The 21,955-nt window shown below is 42.2% G+C and overlaps 2 protein-coding genes across 2 annotated transcripts; both read right to left on the reverse strand.

Annotated features, from left to right (window-relative positions):
* Positions 1 to 5,398: 5,398 nt before the first annotated feature.
* Positions 5,399 to 8,095, reverse strand: LOC116373073 (uncharacterized). Its single transcript, XM_031821778.1, has 3 exons — positions 6,121 to 8,095; positions 5,844 to 5,931; positions 5,399 to 5,580 (listed from the first exon to the last, which is right to left on the reverse strand). The coding sequence occupies exons 1-3, from the start codon at positions 6,901 to 6,903 to the stop codon at positions 5,438 to 5,440; spliced, it is 1,014 nt and encodes a 337-aa protein (XP_031677638.1). The 5' UTR covers positions 6,904 to 8,095; the 3' UTR covers positions 5,399 to 5,437.
* Positions 8,096 to 12,113: 4,018 nt separating this feature from the next.
* On the reverse strand, positions 12,114 to 18,745 carry LOC116373070 (uncharacterized). Its single transcript, XM_031821775.1, has 9 exons — positions 18,740 to 18,745; positions 18,075 to 18,176; positions 17,670 to 17,727; positions 17,286 to 17,433; positions 17,154 to 17,190; positions 16,633 to 16,916; positions 12,836 to 16,385; positions 12,559 to 12,646; positions 12,114 to 12,295 (listed from the first exon to the last, which is right to left on the reverse strand). The coding sequence occupies exons 4-9, from the start codon at positions 17,336 to 17,338 to the stop codon at positions 12,153 to 12,155; spliced, it is 4,155 nt and encodes a 1,384-aa protein (XP_031677635.1). The 5' UTR covers positions 17,339 to 17,433; positions 17,670 to 17,727; positions 18,075 to 18,176; positions 18,740 to 18,745; the 3' UTR covers positions 12,114 to 12,152.
* Between the last annotated feature and the right edge of the window lie 3,210 nt (positions 18,746 to 21,955).

A 21,955-nucleotide genomic window follows, 5' to 3' on the forward strand; every position in this document is an offset into this window, starting at 1 on the left:
AGATGGTTAGGAAGGCATTTAAAAAAAATATCCAGGCATCCTCTACTGACGGGATGAGATCAATATCCTTCCAGGATACCCCGGCCAGGTCGATTAGAAAGGCCTGCTCGCAGAAGTGTTTCAGGGAGCGTTTTACAGTGATGAGTGGAGGTCGTTTGACCGCTGACCCATTACGGATGCAGGCAATGAGGCAGTGATCGCTGAGATCTTGGTTGAAGACAGCAGAGGTGTATTTAGAGGGCAAGTTGGTTAGGATGATATCTATGAGGGTGCCCGTGTTTAAGGCTTTGGGGAGGTACCTGGTAGGTTCATTGATAATTTGTGTGAGATTGAGGGAATCAAGTTTAGATTTTAGGATGGCTGGGGTGTTAAGCATGTTCCAGTTTAGGTCGCCTAGCAGCACGAACTCTGAAGATAGATGGGGGGCAATCAGTTCACATATGGTGTCCAGAGCACAGCTGGGGGCAGAGGGTGGTCTATAGCAGGCGGCAACGGTGAGAGACTTGTTTTTAGAGAGGTGGATTTTTAAAAGTAGAAGTTCAAATTGTTTGGGTACAGACCTGGATAGTAGGACAGAACTCTGCAGGCTATCTTTGCAGTAGATTGCAACACCGCCCCCTTTGGCAGTTCTATTTTGTCTGAAAATGTTGTAGTTTGGAATTAAAATTTCTGAATTTTTGGTGGTCTTCCTAAGCCAGGATTCAGACACAGCTAGAACATCCGGGTTGGCAGAGTGTGCTAAAGCAGTGAATAGAACAAACTTAGGGAGGAGGCTTCTAATGTTAACATGCATGAAACCAAGGCTATTACGGTTACAGAAGTCGTCAAAAGAGAGCGCCTGGGGAATAGGAGTGGAGCTAGGCACTGCAGGGCCTGGATTCACCTCTACATCGCCAGAGGAACATAGGAGGAGTAGAATAAGGGTACGGCTAAAAGCTATGAGAATTGGTCGTCTAGAACGTCTGGAACATAGAGTAAAAGGAGGTTTCTGGGGGCGATAAAATAGCATCAAGGTATAATGTACAGACAAAGGTATGGTAGGATGTGAATACAGTGGAGGTAAACCTAGGTATTGAGTGATGAAGAGAGAGATATTGTCTCTAGAAACATCATTGAAACCAGGAGATGTCATTGCATGTGTGGGTGGTGGAACTAATAGGTTGGATAAGGTATAGTGAGCAGGACTAGAGGCTCTACAGTGAAATAAGCCAATAAACACTAACCAGAACAGCAATGGACAAGACATATTGACATTAAGGAGAGGCATGCTTAGTCGAGTGATCAAAAGGGTCCAGTGAGTGGAGAGGTTCGTTGGGGATCACGGTGATTTAGACAGCTAGCCAGGCCATCGGTAGCAAGCTAGCATAGGATGGAGGTCTGTTGTTAGCCACCTCTTGCGTTCCGTCAGTAGATTAATGTTGTTTCCGTGTGGTAGAGGGGATTAATCCAAATCACACAACAACAACAAAAATAAAAACAATAGATATAGTTATAGAGGCCCAAGAAGAAAACATAATAATAATACAAATAAATAAATTGTCCGATTGTCTGTTCAGATAGCAGCCGGTAAGACAGCTAACGGTTAGCAGGCCGCAGATGGGCGTTCAGGTAACGTCGCGACGGAGGAGCCAGCCGGATAACTCCTTCGGGTAGATAACGTCGGCAGTCCAGTTGTGAAGGCCCGGTGGGGCTCCGCGTAGGCAGTAAAACGAGTCCGGATAGGTGACTGCAGCCCAGGAGTGATTGATGGAACTCAGGAGTGATTGACGGAGCTGGCTAGCTCCGGAATAATTGATGTTTGCTCCGGAATCGACGAAGGCCGATAGTCACACGGATAGCAGCTAGCTGTGAGCTGTGAGATCCGGGTATGAATGTCCAGAGAGCAGTCGAAATCCAGGGACATGGAGAGAAAAATTGGTCCGGTATGTTCCGTTCCGAGCCGCGCTGCGCCGTACAGAACTGGCGATAGATTTTCGAGCTAAAGGATAGCTGATGACCACAAACCGTGGTTAGCTGAATACTAACGATTTGCCAGTAAAGAAGCTAACTAGCTTCTGATTAGCTTCTGGCTAGCTTCTTGGAGTTTCTGGCTAGCTTCTGGCTAGTTTCAGGCTAGCTTCTGGCTAGTTTCAGGCTAGCTTCTGGCTAGTTTCAGGCTAGCTTCTTGGAGTTTCTGGCTAGCTTCTTGGAGGATTACAGATTTGAGGTAAATAATACTTTTTTATAAATATAAATTGGTGAGGCGGGTTGCAGGAGAGTGTTTTGAAGATGAGTTGATGGAAAATAAAAATAAAATGTATGTGAAAAAAGTTGTAAATATATATATATATACAAGACACGACAAGACGAGGACAAAAGACGTCTGAACTGCTATGCCACCTTGGATGATTATGCCCAGCCTTCCTAGATAGGCCTGGGCTGCATAACACTATGAATCTGGGAAAACATAACACTTAAAAAAAAGTTAGGCCAAAAATAGCGTAGGCCTACTTGTGTACTATTCAAATCCACACTAAAGCCACACCTCTTCACACAGACGTACCCAGATTCTGTTGTTTTAGCTTTAACCTCTGTTAAATTCACTTCCCTGGTTAATCTGTCATCATGTTTAGTGTTCTCCATGGTTAATCTGTCTCTATGTTTAGTGCACTTTAATATAGCCTGTTTACTTATTTAAATGTTTGATTCTATTGCTTTTTATCCTGCAGATTTTGTTGTGGATTTAAATTGACTTTGGGTGTCTTGAAAATCACTTAAAATAGCACTGTTGTTCTAATCGTCAGATCGCAGGTATTCTGATCTTCACTGTCCATGGTGCTGAATCTGTCTGGGTAGATTAGTTTGAATGCTGAAAACTTGTTTGCCTACATTTAAAGGCCCTGTGAAGTCAAAATAATTGTATTTCATGTTGTACAACAGCTGATGAAACTAACACTGTAAATGTGTTTTACAAAAATGTGATCGGGGTTGCTTCCTGATAGTTCTGGTTGAAAATACGGAGCATGTTCCTCTGCCCAGGCCTTGCTGACATTTGCCAGATCTTACACTGCCTGGATAGGTATTTTGTGTGTCAGCTAACCACATCATATGTTATAGCAATCTGTCAGTCGATGACACAATGGATGACTTGGCACACAACCATTGGTTGATGCATGCAACACCTGAGCAGGGACACATTCTTTTCACAGCACTTCAATGCAAAGTCATTTTCGTAGAAGGTTTGGAGAGCATTTTCACTAACCCTAACCCTTTTCCTAACCTTAACCTCAGTTTCCTAACCTGCTACAAAAAATTCACTTCGATATTGAAGTGCCATATGAAAAGAGAGTTTCTCACATCTACACAGCACCTTCTAATCAGCAGGTTTGCATGGGCGAGAGTTTTGGCTTTCCATGGTGACATCACCATGTGTAAATTGGTTTATAGACCAACGACAAAGAGAGTGCCAATAATAGCTAGTTTTAATTTCCCCTCCACACTGACCACTCCCAGACAGTCCTAGCAAAATTTATGCTTGATAAAGTTGTTTTTGCAAAAAATTAATTTTTGACAATTTTCATCGTAATCTATTACAGTAAGGTACTTAATTGTTACCCAGAAATGATTTGATATTGATATAAAAACGTCTGCTTTGGGCCTTAAAAAGATATGTGCACTACATACTCAGAAATCACATATATTTACATTTTACAATGTATTTTATCAAGAAAGTAAGTTATACATGTCTTTTTTAATCTTACTCTTAGTTGCAAATAATTAATTTGGCTGTGGTTCATTTGATTTTCAGCACAACCCTGTTTGATAACGTATAGTATTATAGTGACTTCTTGTGGTAAAATGTCAAACTCACAACTAAACTCATTAAAATGGAGGTTTTCTTTACCCTGTCTTATCAAACAGTGCAACATTTGACTGATGAAATAGCATTCTTCTAAAATTCTTACACTTCTAGATGCAAAATACAAGTCACTATTCCAATACTGACCTGGACACAGGTCAAAACTACTCTGCCGAGCTCAAGTACTCTGTCGAGCTCAAGTTACCAGCTATGTATGGTTTCAACACTTACATTTATTGAGTTATTGAAAAGTATCCTACAAACATTGTTCGAATGTGAAAGTGATCAGGTTTTCTGAAACAGGTGTGTTTGTATTGAAGAACCCTGAGATTGTGGACAGTAGGACTTGTGTGAACAGGTGTGAACAGCCTGAAGATAAGGATGTTTTCCTTTCTCTGTCTTTCGAAACTCAGGAACAGTTTGAATGTTTTTTAAATTGTAATTTAAACAATGGTATGGATGATTAAGCTGGATCTTTCTCTCTGAATCAGGAGTGCACTTTCATTCTCTCAATTTTTCCAAAAGCCCAATCTGAGCAACCTTTGCTATAAACCCTGTCTTTCCCATTGTTGTTTCAAAAGTGGAAAATGATAAATTTGATAATCAACCATAATGGGCATTTCACAGCCAAGACTTTTTGATCCTTCCCATCAAGGCCATGTTGGCCAGTTTAACCTTCACCCGGTCCCTCTCTTCCGGAGTCCTCTTGGAGGTGCACTCCACAGTAGAGTCGGTCTCAAAGGAGATGGCTGGGACGTGAGTGAGCAGGTGGCCCCCTGCCTTCTCCTGGGCCATGGGCGTGGGAGTCTGCAGGACCAGCCCGTGCGCGGCTTGTTGATGTCGAAGGTAAAAGCTAAGAGGATACACACAAACATTGACCATATAATGTAATGTTGTTACATGTAACTAACTAGCTTGACTTACCACCGTGTGAAACATGTATGCTACCATATGTTACTAAAAAGAGCTAACAATATTATAAAATGTAATCCAGGAGTTTATGTTTGAATTCTGGTTCTCTCACAACACAAGTCACTCAGAAAAGCATATGTAGGCAGAAGCATGCTACATGTACATTTGGCATTTGAAAAAACTACAGCTGTGCTATGCTACCGAATGCAAAATGTATCTGTATCATAAAAGTGTAGTGCAATATTCCCTTTTTTTGCCACACACACACGCACACATACTCTCTCTCACTATGGACAAATGTTTCAGCTTCTTGTCCAGAGAGGTTTGAGCTTTAGAAGTGGATCTGCAGCAAAAGTAGACCTTTACTGCCATCTACAGGTCAAATTTTACACTGAATCATTGATATCTGGTTGAATGTTGGTTGTGGGACATATCTGAAGTACTATGTGTGTGTGTTCAATGAATCACACTTTGTGTGTGTGTGTGTGGGTGGGGGGGGGGTGCATATTCTATACATTATTCAGGACAACATTACTATGTTTAGCCTACACCGTGACTATGACTGCATAATAAACTAAACTAAATATACTATGTATTTTCTAATAAATGTGTTAACAGGGCAACACAAAAGAAGACAAAGGCCATCAATTCAATGCAAATATTACTGTATTAAAGGAAATTGTTGTATTAAGCTTGCTTTGAAAACCGTTTGAATGGCTTGGATAGGCCTATGGAGATGGTGGAAAACATCCTGATTAGAAGGGGACGTTTGCGAGGCTTCTCCTGTTGAGAGGTGGAGGGAAGACCCTCTGGGAGTCCAGGATGTGCCACTATGTTGGGCGACAGAAGAGAGAGAGTTGACATGCACTTTCATTTAGAAATGATGTTATATTGTATTCTTAGTTTCAACTCATTATTACTTTCACAAATAAATGAGAACCAGAATCTTGAGATTTGGAAACTATAAATAATTTTACATAAGAGATTACTACCGATAATATATAATGTACTGTATATAGGGTTTAATATTTTTGCAATAGCAGCTTTGTACACCAATATCTCAAACAGTAAATGTCCTGCTGTATGGACTTACATATGATATCTTCAGCAGTAGTCTGGTCTTTGGATTCAGAATGGCGGGAATTCTTCTTGGAATCCTTCTTGTTTCCCATCATGAATGGCTAAAACAAAAACATGTCAAAACAACTGTCACAGCAGAACAATCTCACGGTAATAACGATCACATCTTACACACCAGCACAACAAGATTTATAAATGGTTTTGGAATTAATGGATGGTTTTACATTTTCTCTAAATAACATTGTTTACTCACATTGACACAATTGTTAACTTAAATAAGTGTGATGTACCTTTAAGTCGAATTTCAGTCTGGCAAGCCTTTGTAGGAAAGACAGCTTCCCTCTGGTAGCCTTCACATCTTCAGCCATGAGAAGAGCTTCTGGCCTGGTGGCTTCGAAAGATGTTCTTGAGGCTGCTCTTGATGCCTCGTTACAACTGTGGAGAAGCTCCTTGCTCAATGACTTCACAAGAATCCTATTGAATGTGGAGTCCTGAGTCGACACGGCCAGTTGGAGTATTTTCTCTGAGCCAAACTCCTTCAACAGATGTTTGTAGACGGTGCTGTATACTTTGTGACTCTTCAGGTTCTTGGGATAAGCTTGGGTCTCAGAGCAGCCTGACCATGCACAGAAGGCAGCTATAACTTTTGGAATCAGGTCTTGTGACGTGCGTGTGACGTCAGTTGGGTACAGATCAGTTTGGGTTTGGATTTTTGACAGAAGTCTCACCACTAACATGCTGATGAGGCCGGTGAAGTCATCATCACCGACTAAGTTGTCAGTGGATGGGGTTGAAAGCGAGGCAACATCCGGGCTGGTTGAATTCTGATCACAAACAATGCTCTGAGGTACACCGAAACAACTGATGGTATCCCTTTCCTCAGCATCTATGTTGGCCTCAAAGCCTCGTGCAGCATTGGAGGTCCCACTTGTTGTCATGCTGATGGCGGAGAAAGATGGCAGAGGGTAGGACTTACCACTCAGTAGACTGCCTATATCAGTTACAGTTCCGGTTGGAGATGACCCTCTGCTTTGTGCATCAGAAACCACAGAGTCCATGACCTGGCTTACCATTACTTTGGTAAACAGGCTGACTGTGTCACTAAATGCTGATGTAGGAAAAAGAACATGAAATCCTATCTTCAGATACGCTAGCCGGCACACTAACTCCCTGAGCCAAACTCATTGAAGCTGTAGAGGGCACAAGGCTAGGAAGCAAGAGGCGCTTCACAGACTCCTCTGCAAAAAGCTGAACCAGCTTGTAAGCTGTGGGCTTCCCCACCGTCTTGTCATTCCTCTTCAGCTCAGTAAGGACTGTATCGGATGCACTCTTTCCAGCCGCCACTGTCAGAACCAGAGGGGTCAAGTTGCTCTCAGAAATGATGCGGTTGACTTGGTGAGTAAGATCACGTGAGAGAGCACCAATCCTACCCTGAGATATGAGCTCCTCCAGTCTTGCTATTGCAGCTGTTAGATCAGGGTGGAATGCAACCTCCCCTTCTTCCTCTGGATGTACCTCCTTTATGATGGTATCCACTATTGCAGACATGCTTTCCCTGGCATCACACACCAATGTTTTTGGCTTAGTAGATTTGCCCATGTCGATGACTGAGCATCTCACAATGGGCTGAGTAATACACTCTGGTAAATCAGAAGAGATGGGAGTGCCAGGGAGTGAAAATTCCCACTCTGACTTCTTTGATCTGGCAGATGAGGATGACAACGAGGAGGAAGAACGCTGTGGCGCTTGATAGATCAGTTCCTCACCACATTCACTGCTTACCCTTTCAACATCCTTCAGCATCATTCCAACCACATTCTCTATTTGTGAAAGCGCAGTCACCGTTTGGTCAGATTTTGACAGCTCTTTCTGAATTGAAACCAGAATATGGCTGAGGGTCTTTTTGGCTTGAGCCGTTGTTGCTTTGACTTGATTTTGCCATGTAAAATAATTCCTCATCTTTGTCTTCACATTGTGGTAAATAGTCTTTGCAGTTGTCCAGATCTTCTTCTCAGATACTTCCAAACCAGACTGTGAGCCTTTGGGTGTGGCCTCAGTGTACTCTGAGGTTTTCTCATCACTCTGTTGAAGCATAGAGTCTGCCTGCCATAGAGTAGTAGAAGACTCTGTGGGTGGGAAAAGGCTCTTCATGTCATTTGTAATTGATCCAACGATTTCAAAAGCAGTTATATCTGTATGCCTTAAGGAAATTGTTGATTTTGCTGGCAACATCTGAGAATCTGTCTGGCTGGAACTGACTTTGCTGGGAAGCTACTGACTGATTTGATCAGTATTTTTCGCACTTCGTTGGTAGCGTTCATCTGGAACTCCTCACTGGAGAGTTTCTCAATGACTGAGGCTGGAGTATCTCTCAATCCTTCCAACAATGAAGAACCAGACACAGGCATGTCTTCTAGATAAGACATGACACTGTCCAAAAAGCCACAGACTTCAAGGGAGTTGGAAGAGGAACCCTCTGCAACAGATGATGTGCATTCCAAATCTGCCACCTCTGACCTATACATGGTCACAATCTGGGACAAGACCTCTTTGGTGCAGGGCACCATGTTGGAATCACAGAGAGACAGTAATGGTTGAGAGTTCTCACTTTGGCATTTACGGAGAGAACCAAGTCCTGTTGAGTTGACCACTTGCAGTATTGCCTCACTCTTACTGGTTTCAGGTTGCTCTGGTGTTTTCTCTCCTACAGAGTCAGTTGAATCACATCCATCAGATAAAGAAGATGAACTACGTTCTGATATAGGGGATTCAGTCCTACATGGGGAAGGCAAGCTCAGGATTGAAACAGGCAGATCACTGGAGTCAGTATGCTCCAGAAGCACAGCACTGGAGTCAGCTTTTTCCATAAGTTCTTCCCCTTGGACTGGAGCTCCACCCATTCTGAGGAACAATGTCTCCAGCTTTGCCTGAAGTCTCTCGCAGAGGCGGGTTTCATGGAGAGTGTTTTGAATATGAGTTATGGAAGATAAAATAAAATGTATTTTGACAAAAAGTTGTAAATATATAATGTATACAACGACGACAAGACTGAGGACAAATACGTCTTGAACTGCTATGCCACCTTGGATGATTGTGGCCCAGCTTCCTAGATAGGGCCTGGGCTGCAATAACGCTATGAAAAAATCTGGGAAAACATAACACTTAAAAAAAAGTTTAGGGTAGGGCCTAAATATCGTAGGCCTACTTGTGTACTATTCAATCCACGCTAAAAGCTAAAGCCACACCTCTTCACACAGACGTACCCAGATTCTGTTGTTTTAGCTTTAACCTCTGTTAAATTCACTTCCCTGGTTAATCTGTCATCATGTTTAGTGTTCTCCATGGTTAATCTGTCTCTATGTTTAGTGCACTTTAATATAGCCTGTTTACTTATTTAAATGTTTGATTCTATTGCTTTTTATCCTGCAGATTTTGTTGTGGATTTAAATTGACTTTGGGTGTCTTGAAAATCACTTAAAATAGCACTGTTGTTCTAATCGTCAGATCGCAGGTATTCTGATCTTCACTGTCCATGGTGCTGAATCTGGCTGGGTAGATTAGTTTGAATGCTGAAAACTTGTTTGCCTACATTTAAAGGCCCTGTGAAGTCAAAATAATTGTATTTCATGTTGTACAACAGCTGATGAAACTAACACTGTAAATGTGTTTTACAAAAATGTGATCGGGGTTGCTTCCTGATAGTTCTGGTTGAAAATACGGAGCATGTTCCTCTGCCCAGGCCTTGCTGACATTTGCCAGATCTTACACTGCCTGGATAGGTATTTTGTGTGTCAGCTAACCACATCATATGTTATAGCAATCTGTCAGTCGATGACACAATGGATGACTTGGCACACAACCATTGGTTGATGCATGCAACACCTGAGCAGGGACACATTCTTTTCACAGCACTTCAATGCAAAGTCATTTTCGTAGAAGGTTTGGAGAGCATTTTCACTAACCCTAACCCTTTTCCTAACCTTAACCTCAGTTTCCTAACCTGCTACAAAAAATTCACTTCGATATTGAAGTGCCATATGAAAAGAGAGTTTCTCACATCTACACAGCACCTTCTAATCAGCAGGTTTGCATGGGCGAGAGTTTTGGCTTTCCATGGTGACATCACCATGTGTAAATTGGTTTATAGACCAACGACAAAGAGAGTGCCAATAATAGCTAGTTTTAATTTCCCCTCCACACTGACCACTCCCAGACAGTCCTAGCAAAATTTATGCTTGATAAAGTTGTTTTTGCAAAAAATTAATTTTTGACAATTTTCATCGTAATCTATTACAGTAAGGTACTTAATTGTTACCCAGAAATGATTTGATATTGATATAAAAACGTCTGCTTTGGGCCTTAAAAAGATATGTGCACTACATACTCAGAAATCACATATATTTACATTTTACAATGTATTTTATCAAGAAAGTAAGTTATACATGTCTTTTTTAATCTTACTCTTAGTTGCAAATAATTAATTTGGCTGTGGTTCATTTGATTTTCAGCACAACCCTGTTTGATAACGTATAGTATTATAGTGACTTCTTGTGGTAAAATGTCAAACTCACAACTAAACTCATTAAAATGGAGGTTTTCTTTACCCTGTCTTATCAAACAGTGCAACATTTGACTGATGAAATAGCATTCTTCTAAAATTCTTACACTTCTAGATGCAAAATACAAGTCACTATTCCAATACTGACCTGGACACAGGTCAAAACTACTCTGCCGAGCTCAAGTACTCTGTCGAGCTCAAGTTACCAGCTATGTATGGTTTCAACACTTACATTTATTGAGTTATTGAAAAGTATCCTACAAACATTGTTCGAATGTGAAAGTGATCAGGTTTTCTGAAACAGGTGTGTTTGTATTGAAGAACCCTGAGATTGTGGACAGTAGGACTTGTGTGAACAGGTGTGAACAGCCTGAAGATAAGGATGTTTTCCTTTCTCTGTCTTTCGAAACTCAGGAACAGTTTGAATGTTTTTTAAATTGTAATTTAAACAATGGTATGGATGATTAAGCTGGATCTTTCTCTCTGAATCAGGAGTGCACTTTCATTCTCTCAATTTTTCCAAAAGCCCAATCTGAGCAACCTTTGCTATAAACCCTGTCTTTCCCATTGTTGTTTCAAAAGTGGAAAATGATAAATTTGATAATCAACCATAATGGGCATTTCACAGCCAAGACTTTTTGATCCTTCCCATCAAGGCCATGTTGGCCAGTTTAACCTTCACCCAGTCCCTCTCTTCCGGAGTCCTCTTGGAGGTGCACTCCACAGTAGAGTCGGTCTCAAAGGAGATGGCTGGGACGTGAGTGAGCAGGTGGCCCCCTGCCTTCTCCTGGGCCATGGGCGTGGGAGTCTGCAGGACCAGCCCGTGCGCGGCTTGTTGATGTCGAAGGTAAAAGCTAAGAGGATACACACAAACATTGACCATATAATGTAATGTTGTTACATGTAACTAACTAGCTTGACTTACCACCGTGTGAAACATGTATGCTACCATATGTTACTAAAAAGAGCTAACAATATTATAAAATGTAATCCAGGAGTTTATGTTTGAATTCTGGTTCTCTCACAACACAAGTCACTCAGAAAAGCATATGTAGGCAGAAGCATGCTACATGTACATTTGGCATTTGAAAAAACTACAGCTGTGCTATGCTACCGAATGCAAAATGTATCTGTATCATAAAAGTGTAGTGCAATATTCCCTTTTTTTGCCACACACACACGCACACATACTCTCTCTCACTATGGACAAATGTTTCAGCTTCTTGTCCAGAGAGGTTTGAGCTTTAGAAGTGGATCTGCAGCAAAAGTAGACCTTTACTGCCATCTACAGGTCAAAGGTCAGACTAGCATTCAGTAAAATGTAAACATGGGCGATCCACAGAAAATGGAAATGTGTGTCTTTCTGTTTGAGAAGTTAAACCAATTAATTCCCTTATAACTGAGTGTCCTGCATCATGTATTATTTTATTGGTTGTAAATTAAATACGGTTTATTTTACAGTACATGTATTTTACACTGAATCATTGATATCTGGTTGAATGTTGGTTGTGGGACATATCTGAAGTACTATGTGTGTGTGTTCAATGAATCACACTGTGTGTGGGTGGGGGGGGGGGTGCATATTCTATACATTATTCAGGACAACATTACTTTGTTTAGCCTACACCGTGACTATGACTGCATAATAAACTAAACTAAATATACTATGTATTTTCTAATCAAATGTGTTAACAGGGCAACACAAAAGAAGACAAAGGCCATCAATTCAATGCAAATATTACTGTATTAAAGGAAATTGTTGTATTAAGCTTGCTTTGAAAACCGTTTGAATGGCTTGGATAGGCCTATGGAGATGGTGGAAAACATCCTGATTAGAAGGGGACGTTTGCGAGGCTTCTCCTGTTGAGAGGTGGAGGGAAGACCCTCTGGGAGTCCAGGATGTGCCACTATGTTGGGCGACAGAAGAGAGAGAGTTGACATGCACTTTCATTTAGAAATGATGTTATATTGTATTCTTAGTTTCAACTCATTATTACTTTCACAAATAAATGAGAACCAGAATCTTGAGATTTGGAAACTATAAATAATTTGACATAAGAGATTACTATCGATAATATATAATGTACTGTATATAGGGTTTAATATTTTTGCAATAGCAGCTTTGTACACCAATATCTCAAACAGTAAATGTCCTGCTGTATGGACTTACATATGATATCTTCAGCAGTAGTCTGGTCTTTGGATTCAGAATGGCGGGAATTCTTCTTGGAATCCTTCTTGTTTCCCATCATGAATGGCTAAAACAAAAACATGTCAAAACAACTGTCACAGCAGAACAATCTCACGGTAATAACGATCACATCTTACACACCAGCACAACAAGATTTATAAATGGTTTTGGAATTAATGGATGGTTTTACATTTTCTCTAAATAACATTGTTTACTCACATTGACACAATTGTTAACTTAAATAAGTGTGATGTACCTTTAAGTCGAATTTCAGTCTGGCAAGCCTTTGTAGGAAAGACAGCTTCCCTCTGGTAGCCTTCACATCTTCAGCCATGAGAAGAGCTTCTGGCCTGGTGGCTTCGAAAGATGTTCTTGAGGCTGCTCTTGATGCCTCGTTACAACTGTGGAGAAGCTCCTTGCTCAATGACTTCACAAGAATCCTATTGAATGTGGAGTCCTGAGTCGACACGGCCAGTTGGAGTATTTTCTCTGAGCCAAACTCCTTCAACAGATGTTTGTAGACGGTGCTGTATACTTTGTGACTCTTCAGGTTCTTGGGATAAGCTTGGGTCTCAGAGCAGCCTGACCATGCACAGAAGGCAGCTATAACTTTTGGAATCAGGTCTTGTGACGTGCGTGTGACGTCAGTTGGGTACAGATCAGTTTGGGTTTGGATTTTTGACAGAAGTCTCACCACTAACATGCTGATGAGGCCGGTGAAGTCATCATCACCGACTAAGTTGTCAGTGGATGGGGTTGAAAGCGAGGCAACATCCGGGCTGGTTGAATTCTGATCACAAACAATGCTCTGAGGTACACCGAAACAACTGATGGTATCCCTTTCCTCAGCATCTATGTTGGCCTCAAAGCCTCGTGCAGCATTGGAGGTCCCACTTGTTGTCATGCTGATGGCGGAGAAAGATGGCAGAGGGTAGGACTTACCACTCAGTAGACTGCCTATATCAGTTACAGTTCCGGTTGGAGATGACCCTCTGCTTTGTGCATCAGAAACCACAGAGTCCATGACCTGGCTTACCATTACTTTGGTAAACAGGCTGACTGTGTCACTAAATGCTGATGTAGAAAAAGAACATGAAATCCTATCTTCAGATACGCTAGCCGGCACACTAACTCCCTGAGCCAAACTCATTGAAGCTGTAGAGGGCACAAGGCTAGGAAGCAAGAGGCGCTTCACAGACTCCTCTGCAAAAAGCTGAACCAGCTTGTAAGCTGTGGGCTTCCCCACCGTCTTGTCATTCCTCTTCAGCTCAGTAAGGACTGTATCGGATGCACTCTTTCCAGCCGCCACTGTCAGAACCAGAGGGGTCAAGTTGCTCTCAGAAATGATGCGGTTGACTTGGTGAGTAAGATCACGTGAGAGAGCACCAATCCTACCCTGAGATATGAGCTCCTCCAGTCTTGCTATTGCAGCTGTTAGATCAGGGTGGAATGCAACCTCCCCTTCTTCCTCTGGATGTACCTCCTTTATGATGGTATCCACTATTGCAGACATGCTTTCCCTGGCATCACACACCAATGTTTTTGGCTTAGTAGATTTGCCCATGTCGATGACTGAGCATCTCACAATGGGCTGAGTAATACACTCTGGTAAATCAGAAGAGATGGGAGTGCCAGGGAGTGAAAATTCCCACTCTGACTTCTTTGATCTGGCAGATGAGGATGACAACGAGGAGGAAGAACGCTGTGGCGCTTGATAGATCAGTTCCTCACCACATTCACTGCTTACCCTTTCAACATCCTTCAGCATCATTCCAACCACATTCTCTATTTGTGAAAGCGCAGTCACCGTTTGGTCAGATTTTGACAGCTCTTTCTGAATTGAAACCAGAATATGGCTGAGGGTCTTTTTGGCATGAGCCGTTGTTGCTTTGACTTGATTTTGCCATGTAAAATAATTCCTCATCTTTGTCTTCACATTGTGGTAAATAGTCTTTGCAGTTGTCCAGATCTTCTTCTCAGATACTTCCAAACCAGACTGTGAGCCTTTGGGTGTGGCCTCAGTGTACTCTGAGGTTTTCTCATCACTCTGTTGAAGCATAGAGTCTGCCTGCCATAGAGTAGTAGAAGACTCTGTGGGTGGGAAAAGGCTCTTCATGTCATTTGTAATTGATCCAACGATTTCAAAAGCAGTTATATCTGTATGCCTTAAGGAAATTGTTGATTTTGCTGGCAACATCTGAGAATCTGTCTGGCTGGAACTGACTTTGCTGGGAAAGCTACTGACTGATTTGATCAGTATTTTTCGCACTTCGTTGGTAGCGTTCATCTGGAACTCCTCACTGGAGAGTTTCTCAATGACTGAGGCTGGAGTATCTCTCAATCCTTCCAACCATGAAGAACCAGACACAGGCATGTCTTCTAGATAAGACATGACACTGTCCAAAAAGCCACAGACTTCAAGGGAGTTGGAAGAGGAACCCTCTGCAACAGATGATGTGCATTCCAAATCTGCCACCTCTGACCTATACATGGTCACAATCTGGGACAAGACCTCTTTGGTGCAGGGCACCATGTTGGAATCACAGAGAGACAGTAATGGTTGAGAGTTCTCACTTTGGCATTTACGGAGAGAACCAAGTCCTGTTGAGTTGACCACTTGCAGTATTGCCTCACTCTTACTGGTTTCAGGTTGCTCTGGTGTTTTCTCTCCTACAGAGTCAGTTGAATCACATCCATCAGATAAAGAAGATGAACTACGTTCTGATATAGGGGATTCACTCCTACATGGGGAAGGCAAGCTCAGGATTGAAACAGGCAGATCACTGGAGTCAGTATGCTCCAGAAGCACAGCACTGGAGTCAGCTTTTTCCATAAGTTCTTCCCCTTGGACTGGAGCTCCACCCATTCTGAGGAACAATGTCTCCAGCTTTGCCTGAAGTCTCTCGCAGAGTCTACGAGCTGCACGGAAGGGTTTCCGCTTTGTCGTACAGTGTCCCACTTGGGTATCTCTCTGGGTGCTTGTTGGCCGATCTAATTCAGCATACTGCACAATGTCCTTGACATCTTCAACAAAGTTATCAATTATTTTTGATGTCTCAGATTCTACTTTGATCTGTATGAGCTCAATGGCCGCAGAATCAAGGATCCTGTCAGATGGGCTAGATGCATTCATCAAGCTTGGAGTGGTACTAAACGAATGAGAAGGTTGAACCATACCAGAGATATCGCTCATTAACCTTCTCACAAGAATTTCACTCACAGCCTTTGAGGCTTTGGTCTTGAACTTCACACTAAACAGAGTGCCAAGATTTTGCATCATTGCTTTGCAAGATGTACATATTATGTTCAGCTCCTCTGGAACAGGAGAGTCTTCAACATCCAGGTGCTCCACTACAAGGTCACTGCCAGATGCCAACATTTTAACTTTCACAGCCACTTCTCGAAAAACCTTAGCCAATTCCGGATCTTCTTTTTCCAATTCACCCACCATCTCTGCGATAACAGTCATCACTTCTTCTGTTGCAGGTGGAATGCATGACTCTAATACAGAGGTAGAGCTCTGGTCCTCTGGGGTGGTGTGATCATCAAAACATTTCTGGACCATGTTGACCATTTGTTCAGCGGCCTGGGTACCAGAAGAAATAGGGGAGGACCGCCCTGAAATGGCTCTGCTGATGGTCGCAGAGAGGGCAGAGTTAAGCTGTTCGACCACCACCTTGATAAGACCAACAGTCAGCTCAGGTGGGCAAGAGGACAGGATATTATGATCAGACAGTTGCTCCTGGACACTTTTGATGATTCTGTCCTCTGTCATTCCCAGGTGGACTTTCACTGAGGTCTGGGAACTTTAAAACGAACAAGCAAAGCATGATAATTCCTGTCTTAACTTGGCAAATCGGTCAAGCGTTGTAATTTTAGTATTCTAAATATCTACATGTCCTTTTGATCGCTTTACATGCTCATTAATTTGAATATGCTCAAAGGCTGATACATTACATTTTGTACTACATCAGATAGAGTAAATTGCATTGGCTAACACTGGATAGATGATCTTGGTGAAATCCATACATGAAAACCTTGAGGGGAACATACCTCTTAGAAGAGGGTGTTAGGGACCTGAGATGTTGAGCCCCTGTGCCGCCCTTATACATTTTCTTCGCCAGATATCTAACTTCCTGGATGAGCTCCAGTCTTTCCTTGTCAAAGGCAGCAAAGGATCTTGCACTACCACCCCTCTTGGGTGAGTCAGTGTCGTCGTCAGCAAAGTCCTTTACCCCAAGTACGCGGGCCAGGGCTGGCAGCAGGATCTGCAGGGTGGTCTGTGCGATGAAGGTTACAATTGTCTTGCACAATTTGGCAAGCTGTTCCTTCGTCATCTGTTTTGAACAAACAGAACAAAAACAGTATTTTCAATGGAACTGTGATGTAAAGTATTCTAGATCGAACAGAATGCATTTGATCAACATTGTTATTCTTGTTTGTGACTGAATTCAAAGTTTGATGAAGTCTGACAGAGAAATGAACATGAATAACAGAATATGACTTGATGGCTAATCTCTGAATTTAACAGATCATTGACACATCAAAGGTCAAAGGCAGGTAGGGAAACTTACAGGGTTTTTTAGTCCTTTGTAGATCACTTGCCACTGCCTAGAACATTTAAAATAAGTGTTTTAGTTAGTGTTTAGTTCCCACTGCACAATATTTCATAAATGTTGAACATTACAGAAACACTTTTAACATACTCATCAGTAAGATTGCGCAGGAATGAGATGAGGATTGGGTAGGAGTATTCCATCTCATCCTTGTTGCCTGGGCCGAATGCAGCCTTAACAGCTTTCTTCTCCAGGAGCTCAATTACAGATCCTCTATCCAGGTGTTTATTCCTGGAGACTAAAGATGTGATTGCCGTAGAGGAAGTAGAAACAAAATTAAAGAGAAATCAGACGTTTTATCTCTTAATACTCTGATTTCATTGTTTTAGAATAGGCCTATTTGAATAAAGCTATCTATGTGACCTTTCTTACTGATTACAGTAGACTACAGTTTCATTGAAAATGGATAGCACAACCTGCACATCACAGACAGAATAGAGAAACAATGTAGTACTACAGAGGTAAATCTCTGACCTGCATCGTTGTCAGTGCCCAGCTTCCTTGACTTCTTGCCACTCCTCTTCCTTTTTGCCTAGGATAGAACAGAACAGATTCCAGATCTCAAATGATGGCAGACATGTAACACCAGGGCCCGTATACATAAAGTACATCAGATAAGGTGTGGGCTCAACCTTGCCCAAATAATTGTATTCATTATGATCTCAAATGCAAAACTGATCCTAGATAAGCACTCCTACTCTGAGACAATTTATGAATAGGCTATGGGCCAGGTCAAAGCAGCTCTTAAAACACGTTTTGAAAACAGCTACTACGTATGTTGTTATCAAAGATATATAGATATCTATGGTATGGCTGCTATCAGGTACAGAGTGTAACCCAGTAGGCCTATTATGTGCTCTGTCACTCCTGCTATCTTACCTTCCTTCCCTTCTTGGCCTCCTCTTTGGGCGTGGCCACCGGTTCTTCCTCAACAACTTCCTTTCCTTCCCTCTGAGGATCACCATCCTCCCTCTGTGCTACCTGAAGGACAGACATTCCAATAAGTAATAATATGTCAATGTCAGAGTAGATCTGTGCAGAGGACATCATAAATAGAGCTACAGCCATATCAGAGCTAAGCTGGTGACTTTATAAAGAATGGTACATTTGCTTTACAATATGTTATAGCTTTTTACAAGAAATATCCGCTTAGATTGCTTTACCCTATTTTACTTTCCCCCAATATTGTATGAAGTCATTTAGCTTACCTTTTCTTCATCCATTCAAGCTATTTTATATCTCAAAAAGCATGTCCTTGTCTGTGTTGGTTACATTCAACTTGAGTTCAGGTCGAGAGTGAGGACAATATTGCAGGCAGGGACTGTAATTTAGGGCTACATGCTACGTCATGGAACGTAGACCTTTATGACATCACAAATAGTATTTTTAGGAAGGGAAAGGTTACTTGCCCACTCAGTAGGACTAGCTAATATTGACAGAAAATTCCCCGTCAAACGTTTTCGATTGCCTACCATCGAACATGGTCCTGCCTTTGCAATATTGTCTCTCTTGTGGGTTTACTTAAGTATGACATGTAGACTTACTGTGTCGGATCAAGTTGATCGATCTGTCCTAGTCAGCCTTAGGTTGAACCCAAAATCTTCTGGGAAATATTTGTTAATAATATTCATTTCAATATCGTTTTATTCTTTCATTTAGTCCCAATCCAATCCTATTGTTGGCTGCCAATCCCCACCAAATATGTCATTGTAGGACATACTGTAGCGGGAGAAAGTGAGAGCTGCAACGCGGACGCGTTCGGTGGCTCCTTCAGTGCAGAGGCAAGCGCGTATTCCAGTGCCACTAAAGCCCGGGCTTGTGAGGCAGTAATATTCTGCAATTGTATTTTGAAGTGCTATTGCTCGAGAATGTGCTCTTCACGGTGGATAGACGACAGACGTAATTTCCGGTCACAACTTGCAGACTTGTTTACGAGTTGCTGTGCGTTTTGTTGCCAACCTATTTTGCTACCTGACAACTTTACGGTTTTTACTTTTTAATTACCGTTTATATTTTTGTTTTTTTCCCCTCAAATTTTTCACTCCGGACGCTTTATCTGGACACGGTTCGTTAGGACCTCCAACAGCCGAAGCTAAGTAGTAACATTAACATGATGCCTTCTAATTGCAGTCGCTGTACTCGCCTTACGGCGAGGATAGCTGTGCTACAAGCCCAGCTTCAGACGCAATCGTTAGGCAAGATTGATTTCAGTGTAGGAAAGGATGAAACAGCGTCTGTGCCACCAGTAAGTACAGATAGTAGTATAAATCCCCTGGCACAGTCCCCGCAGCCGGACAACTTTCTCACGGTTTCTGGAAGGAAATGCTGTAGGAATGCTCAACCGGTGTCGCTCATTCAGCCGACAGAAACTTTCAACCGGTTTTCCCTATTAAGCAGCAAGTCAGAGGCCGAGTCTTCTCTGGTCTCTACTCCTCCCGTTACGGGGTCTGAGACGCTGAAGCTTCCCACCATTAGCTCTGACAAATTGAAAACTCTAGTCATTGGCGACTCTATTACCCGCAGTATTAAGACTTAAAACGAATCATCCAGCGATCATACACTGTTTTCCAGGGGGCAGGTCTACCGACGTTAAGGCTAATCTGAAGATGGTGCTGGCTAAAACAGTCGAGTATAGAGATATTTTTATCCACGTCGGCACCAACGATGTTAGGATGAAACAGTCAGAGATCACCAAGCGCAACATAGCTTCTGCGTGTAAATCAGCTAGAAAGATGTGTCGGCATCGAGTAATTGTCTCTGGCCCCCTCCCAGTTAGGGGGAGTGATGAGCTCTACAGCAGTCTCACAACTCAATCGCTGGTTGAAAACTGTTTTCTGCCCCTCCGAAAAGATAGAATTTGTAGATAATTGGCCCTCTTTCTGGGACTCACCCACAAACAGGACCAAGCCTGACCTGCTGAGGAGTGACGGACTCCATCCTAGCTGGAGGGGTGCTCTCATCTTATCTACCAACATAGACAGGGCTCTAACTCATCTAGCTCTACAATGAAATAGGGTGCAGGCCAGGCAGCAGGCTGTTAGCCAGCCTGCCATCATAGTGGAGTCTGCCACTAGCACAGTCAGTGTAGTCAGCTCAGCTATCACCATTGAGACCGTGTCTGTGCCTCGACCTAGGTTGGGCAAAACTAAACATGGCGGTGTTCGCCTTAGCAATCTCACTAGGATAAAGACCACCTCCATTCCTGTCATTATTGAAAGAGATCATGATACCTCATATCTCAAAATAGGGCTACTTAATGTTAGATCCCTTACTTCAAAGGCAATTATAGTCAATGAACTAATCACTGATCATAATCTTGATGTGATTGGCCTGACTGAAACATGGCTTAAGCCTGATGAATTTACTGTGTTAAATGAGGCCTCACCTCCTGGCTACACTAGTGACCATATCCCCCTTGCATCCCGCAAAGGCAGAGGTGTTGCTAACATTTACGATAGCACATTTCAATTTACCCCAAAAAAAAAAGACGTTTTTGTCTTTTGAGCTTCTAGTCATGAAATCTATGCAGCCTACTCAATCACTTTTCATAGCTACTGTTTACAGGCCTCCTGGGCCATATTCAGCGTTCCTCATTGAGTTCCCTGAATTCCTATCGGACCTTGTAGTCATAGCAGATAATATTCTAATCTTTGGTAACTTTAATATTCACATGGAAAAGTCCACAGACCCACTCCAAAAGGCTTTCGGAGCCATCATCGACTCAGTGGGTTTTGTCCAACATGTCTCTGGACCCACTCACTGTCACAGTCATACTCTGGACCTAGTTTTGTCCCATGGAATAAATGTTGTGGATCTTAATGTTTTTCCTCATAATCCTGGACTATCGGACCACCATTTTATTACGTTTGCAATTGCAACAAATAATCTGCTCAGACCCCAACCAAGGAACATCCAAAGTCGTGCTATAAATTCACAGACAACTTAAAGATTCTTTGATGTCCTTCCAGATTCCCTCTGTCTACCCAAGGACGCCAGAGGACAAAAATCAGTTAACCACCTAACTGAGGAACTCAATTTAACCTTGCGCAATACCCTAGATGCAGTTGCACCCCTAAAAACTAAAAACATTTCTCATAAGAAACTAGCTCCCTGGTACACAGAAAATACCCAAGCTCTGAAGCAAGCTTCCAGAAAATTGGAACGGAAATGGCGCCACACCAAACTGGAAGTCTTCCGACTAGCTTGGAAAGACAGTACCGTGCAGTACCGAAGAGCCCTTACTGCTGCTCGATTATCCTATTTTTCTAACTTAATTGAGGAAAATAAGAACAATCCGAAATTCCTTTTTGATACTGTCGCAAAGATAACTAAAAAGCAGCATTCCCCAAGAGAGGATGGCTTTCACTTTAGCAGTGAAAAATTCATGAACTTCTTTGAGGAAAAGATTATTAGAAAGCAAATTACGGACTCCTCTTTAAATCTGCGTATTCCTTCAAAGCTCAGTTGTCCTGAGTCTGCACAACTCTGCCAGGACCTAGGATCAAGAGAGACTCTCAAGTGTTTTAGTACTATATCTCTTGACACAATGATGAAAATAATCATGGCCTTTAAACCTTCAAGCTGCATACTGGACCCTATTCCAACTAAACTACTGAAAGAGCTGCTTCCTGTGCTTGGCCCTCCTATGTTGAACATAATAAACGTCTCTCTATCCACCGGATGTGTACCAAACTCACTAAAAGGGGCAGTAATAAAGCCTCTCTTGAAAAAGCCAAACCTTGACCCAGAAAATATAAAAA

This window comes from Oncorhynchus kisutch, unplaced genomic scaffold (assembly GCF_002021735.2).
Source record: "Oncorhynchus kisutch isolate 150728-3 unplaced genomic scaffold, Okis_V2 scaffold4015, whole genome shotgun sequence".
Lineage (NCBI taxonomy): Eukaryota > Metazoa > Chordata > Actinopteri > Salmoniformes > Salmonidae > Oncorhynchus > Oncorhynchus kisutch.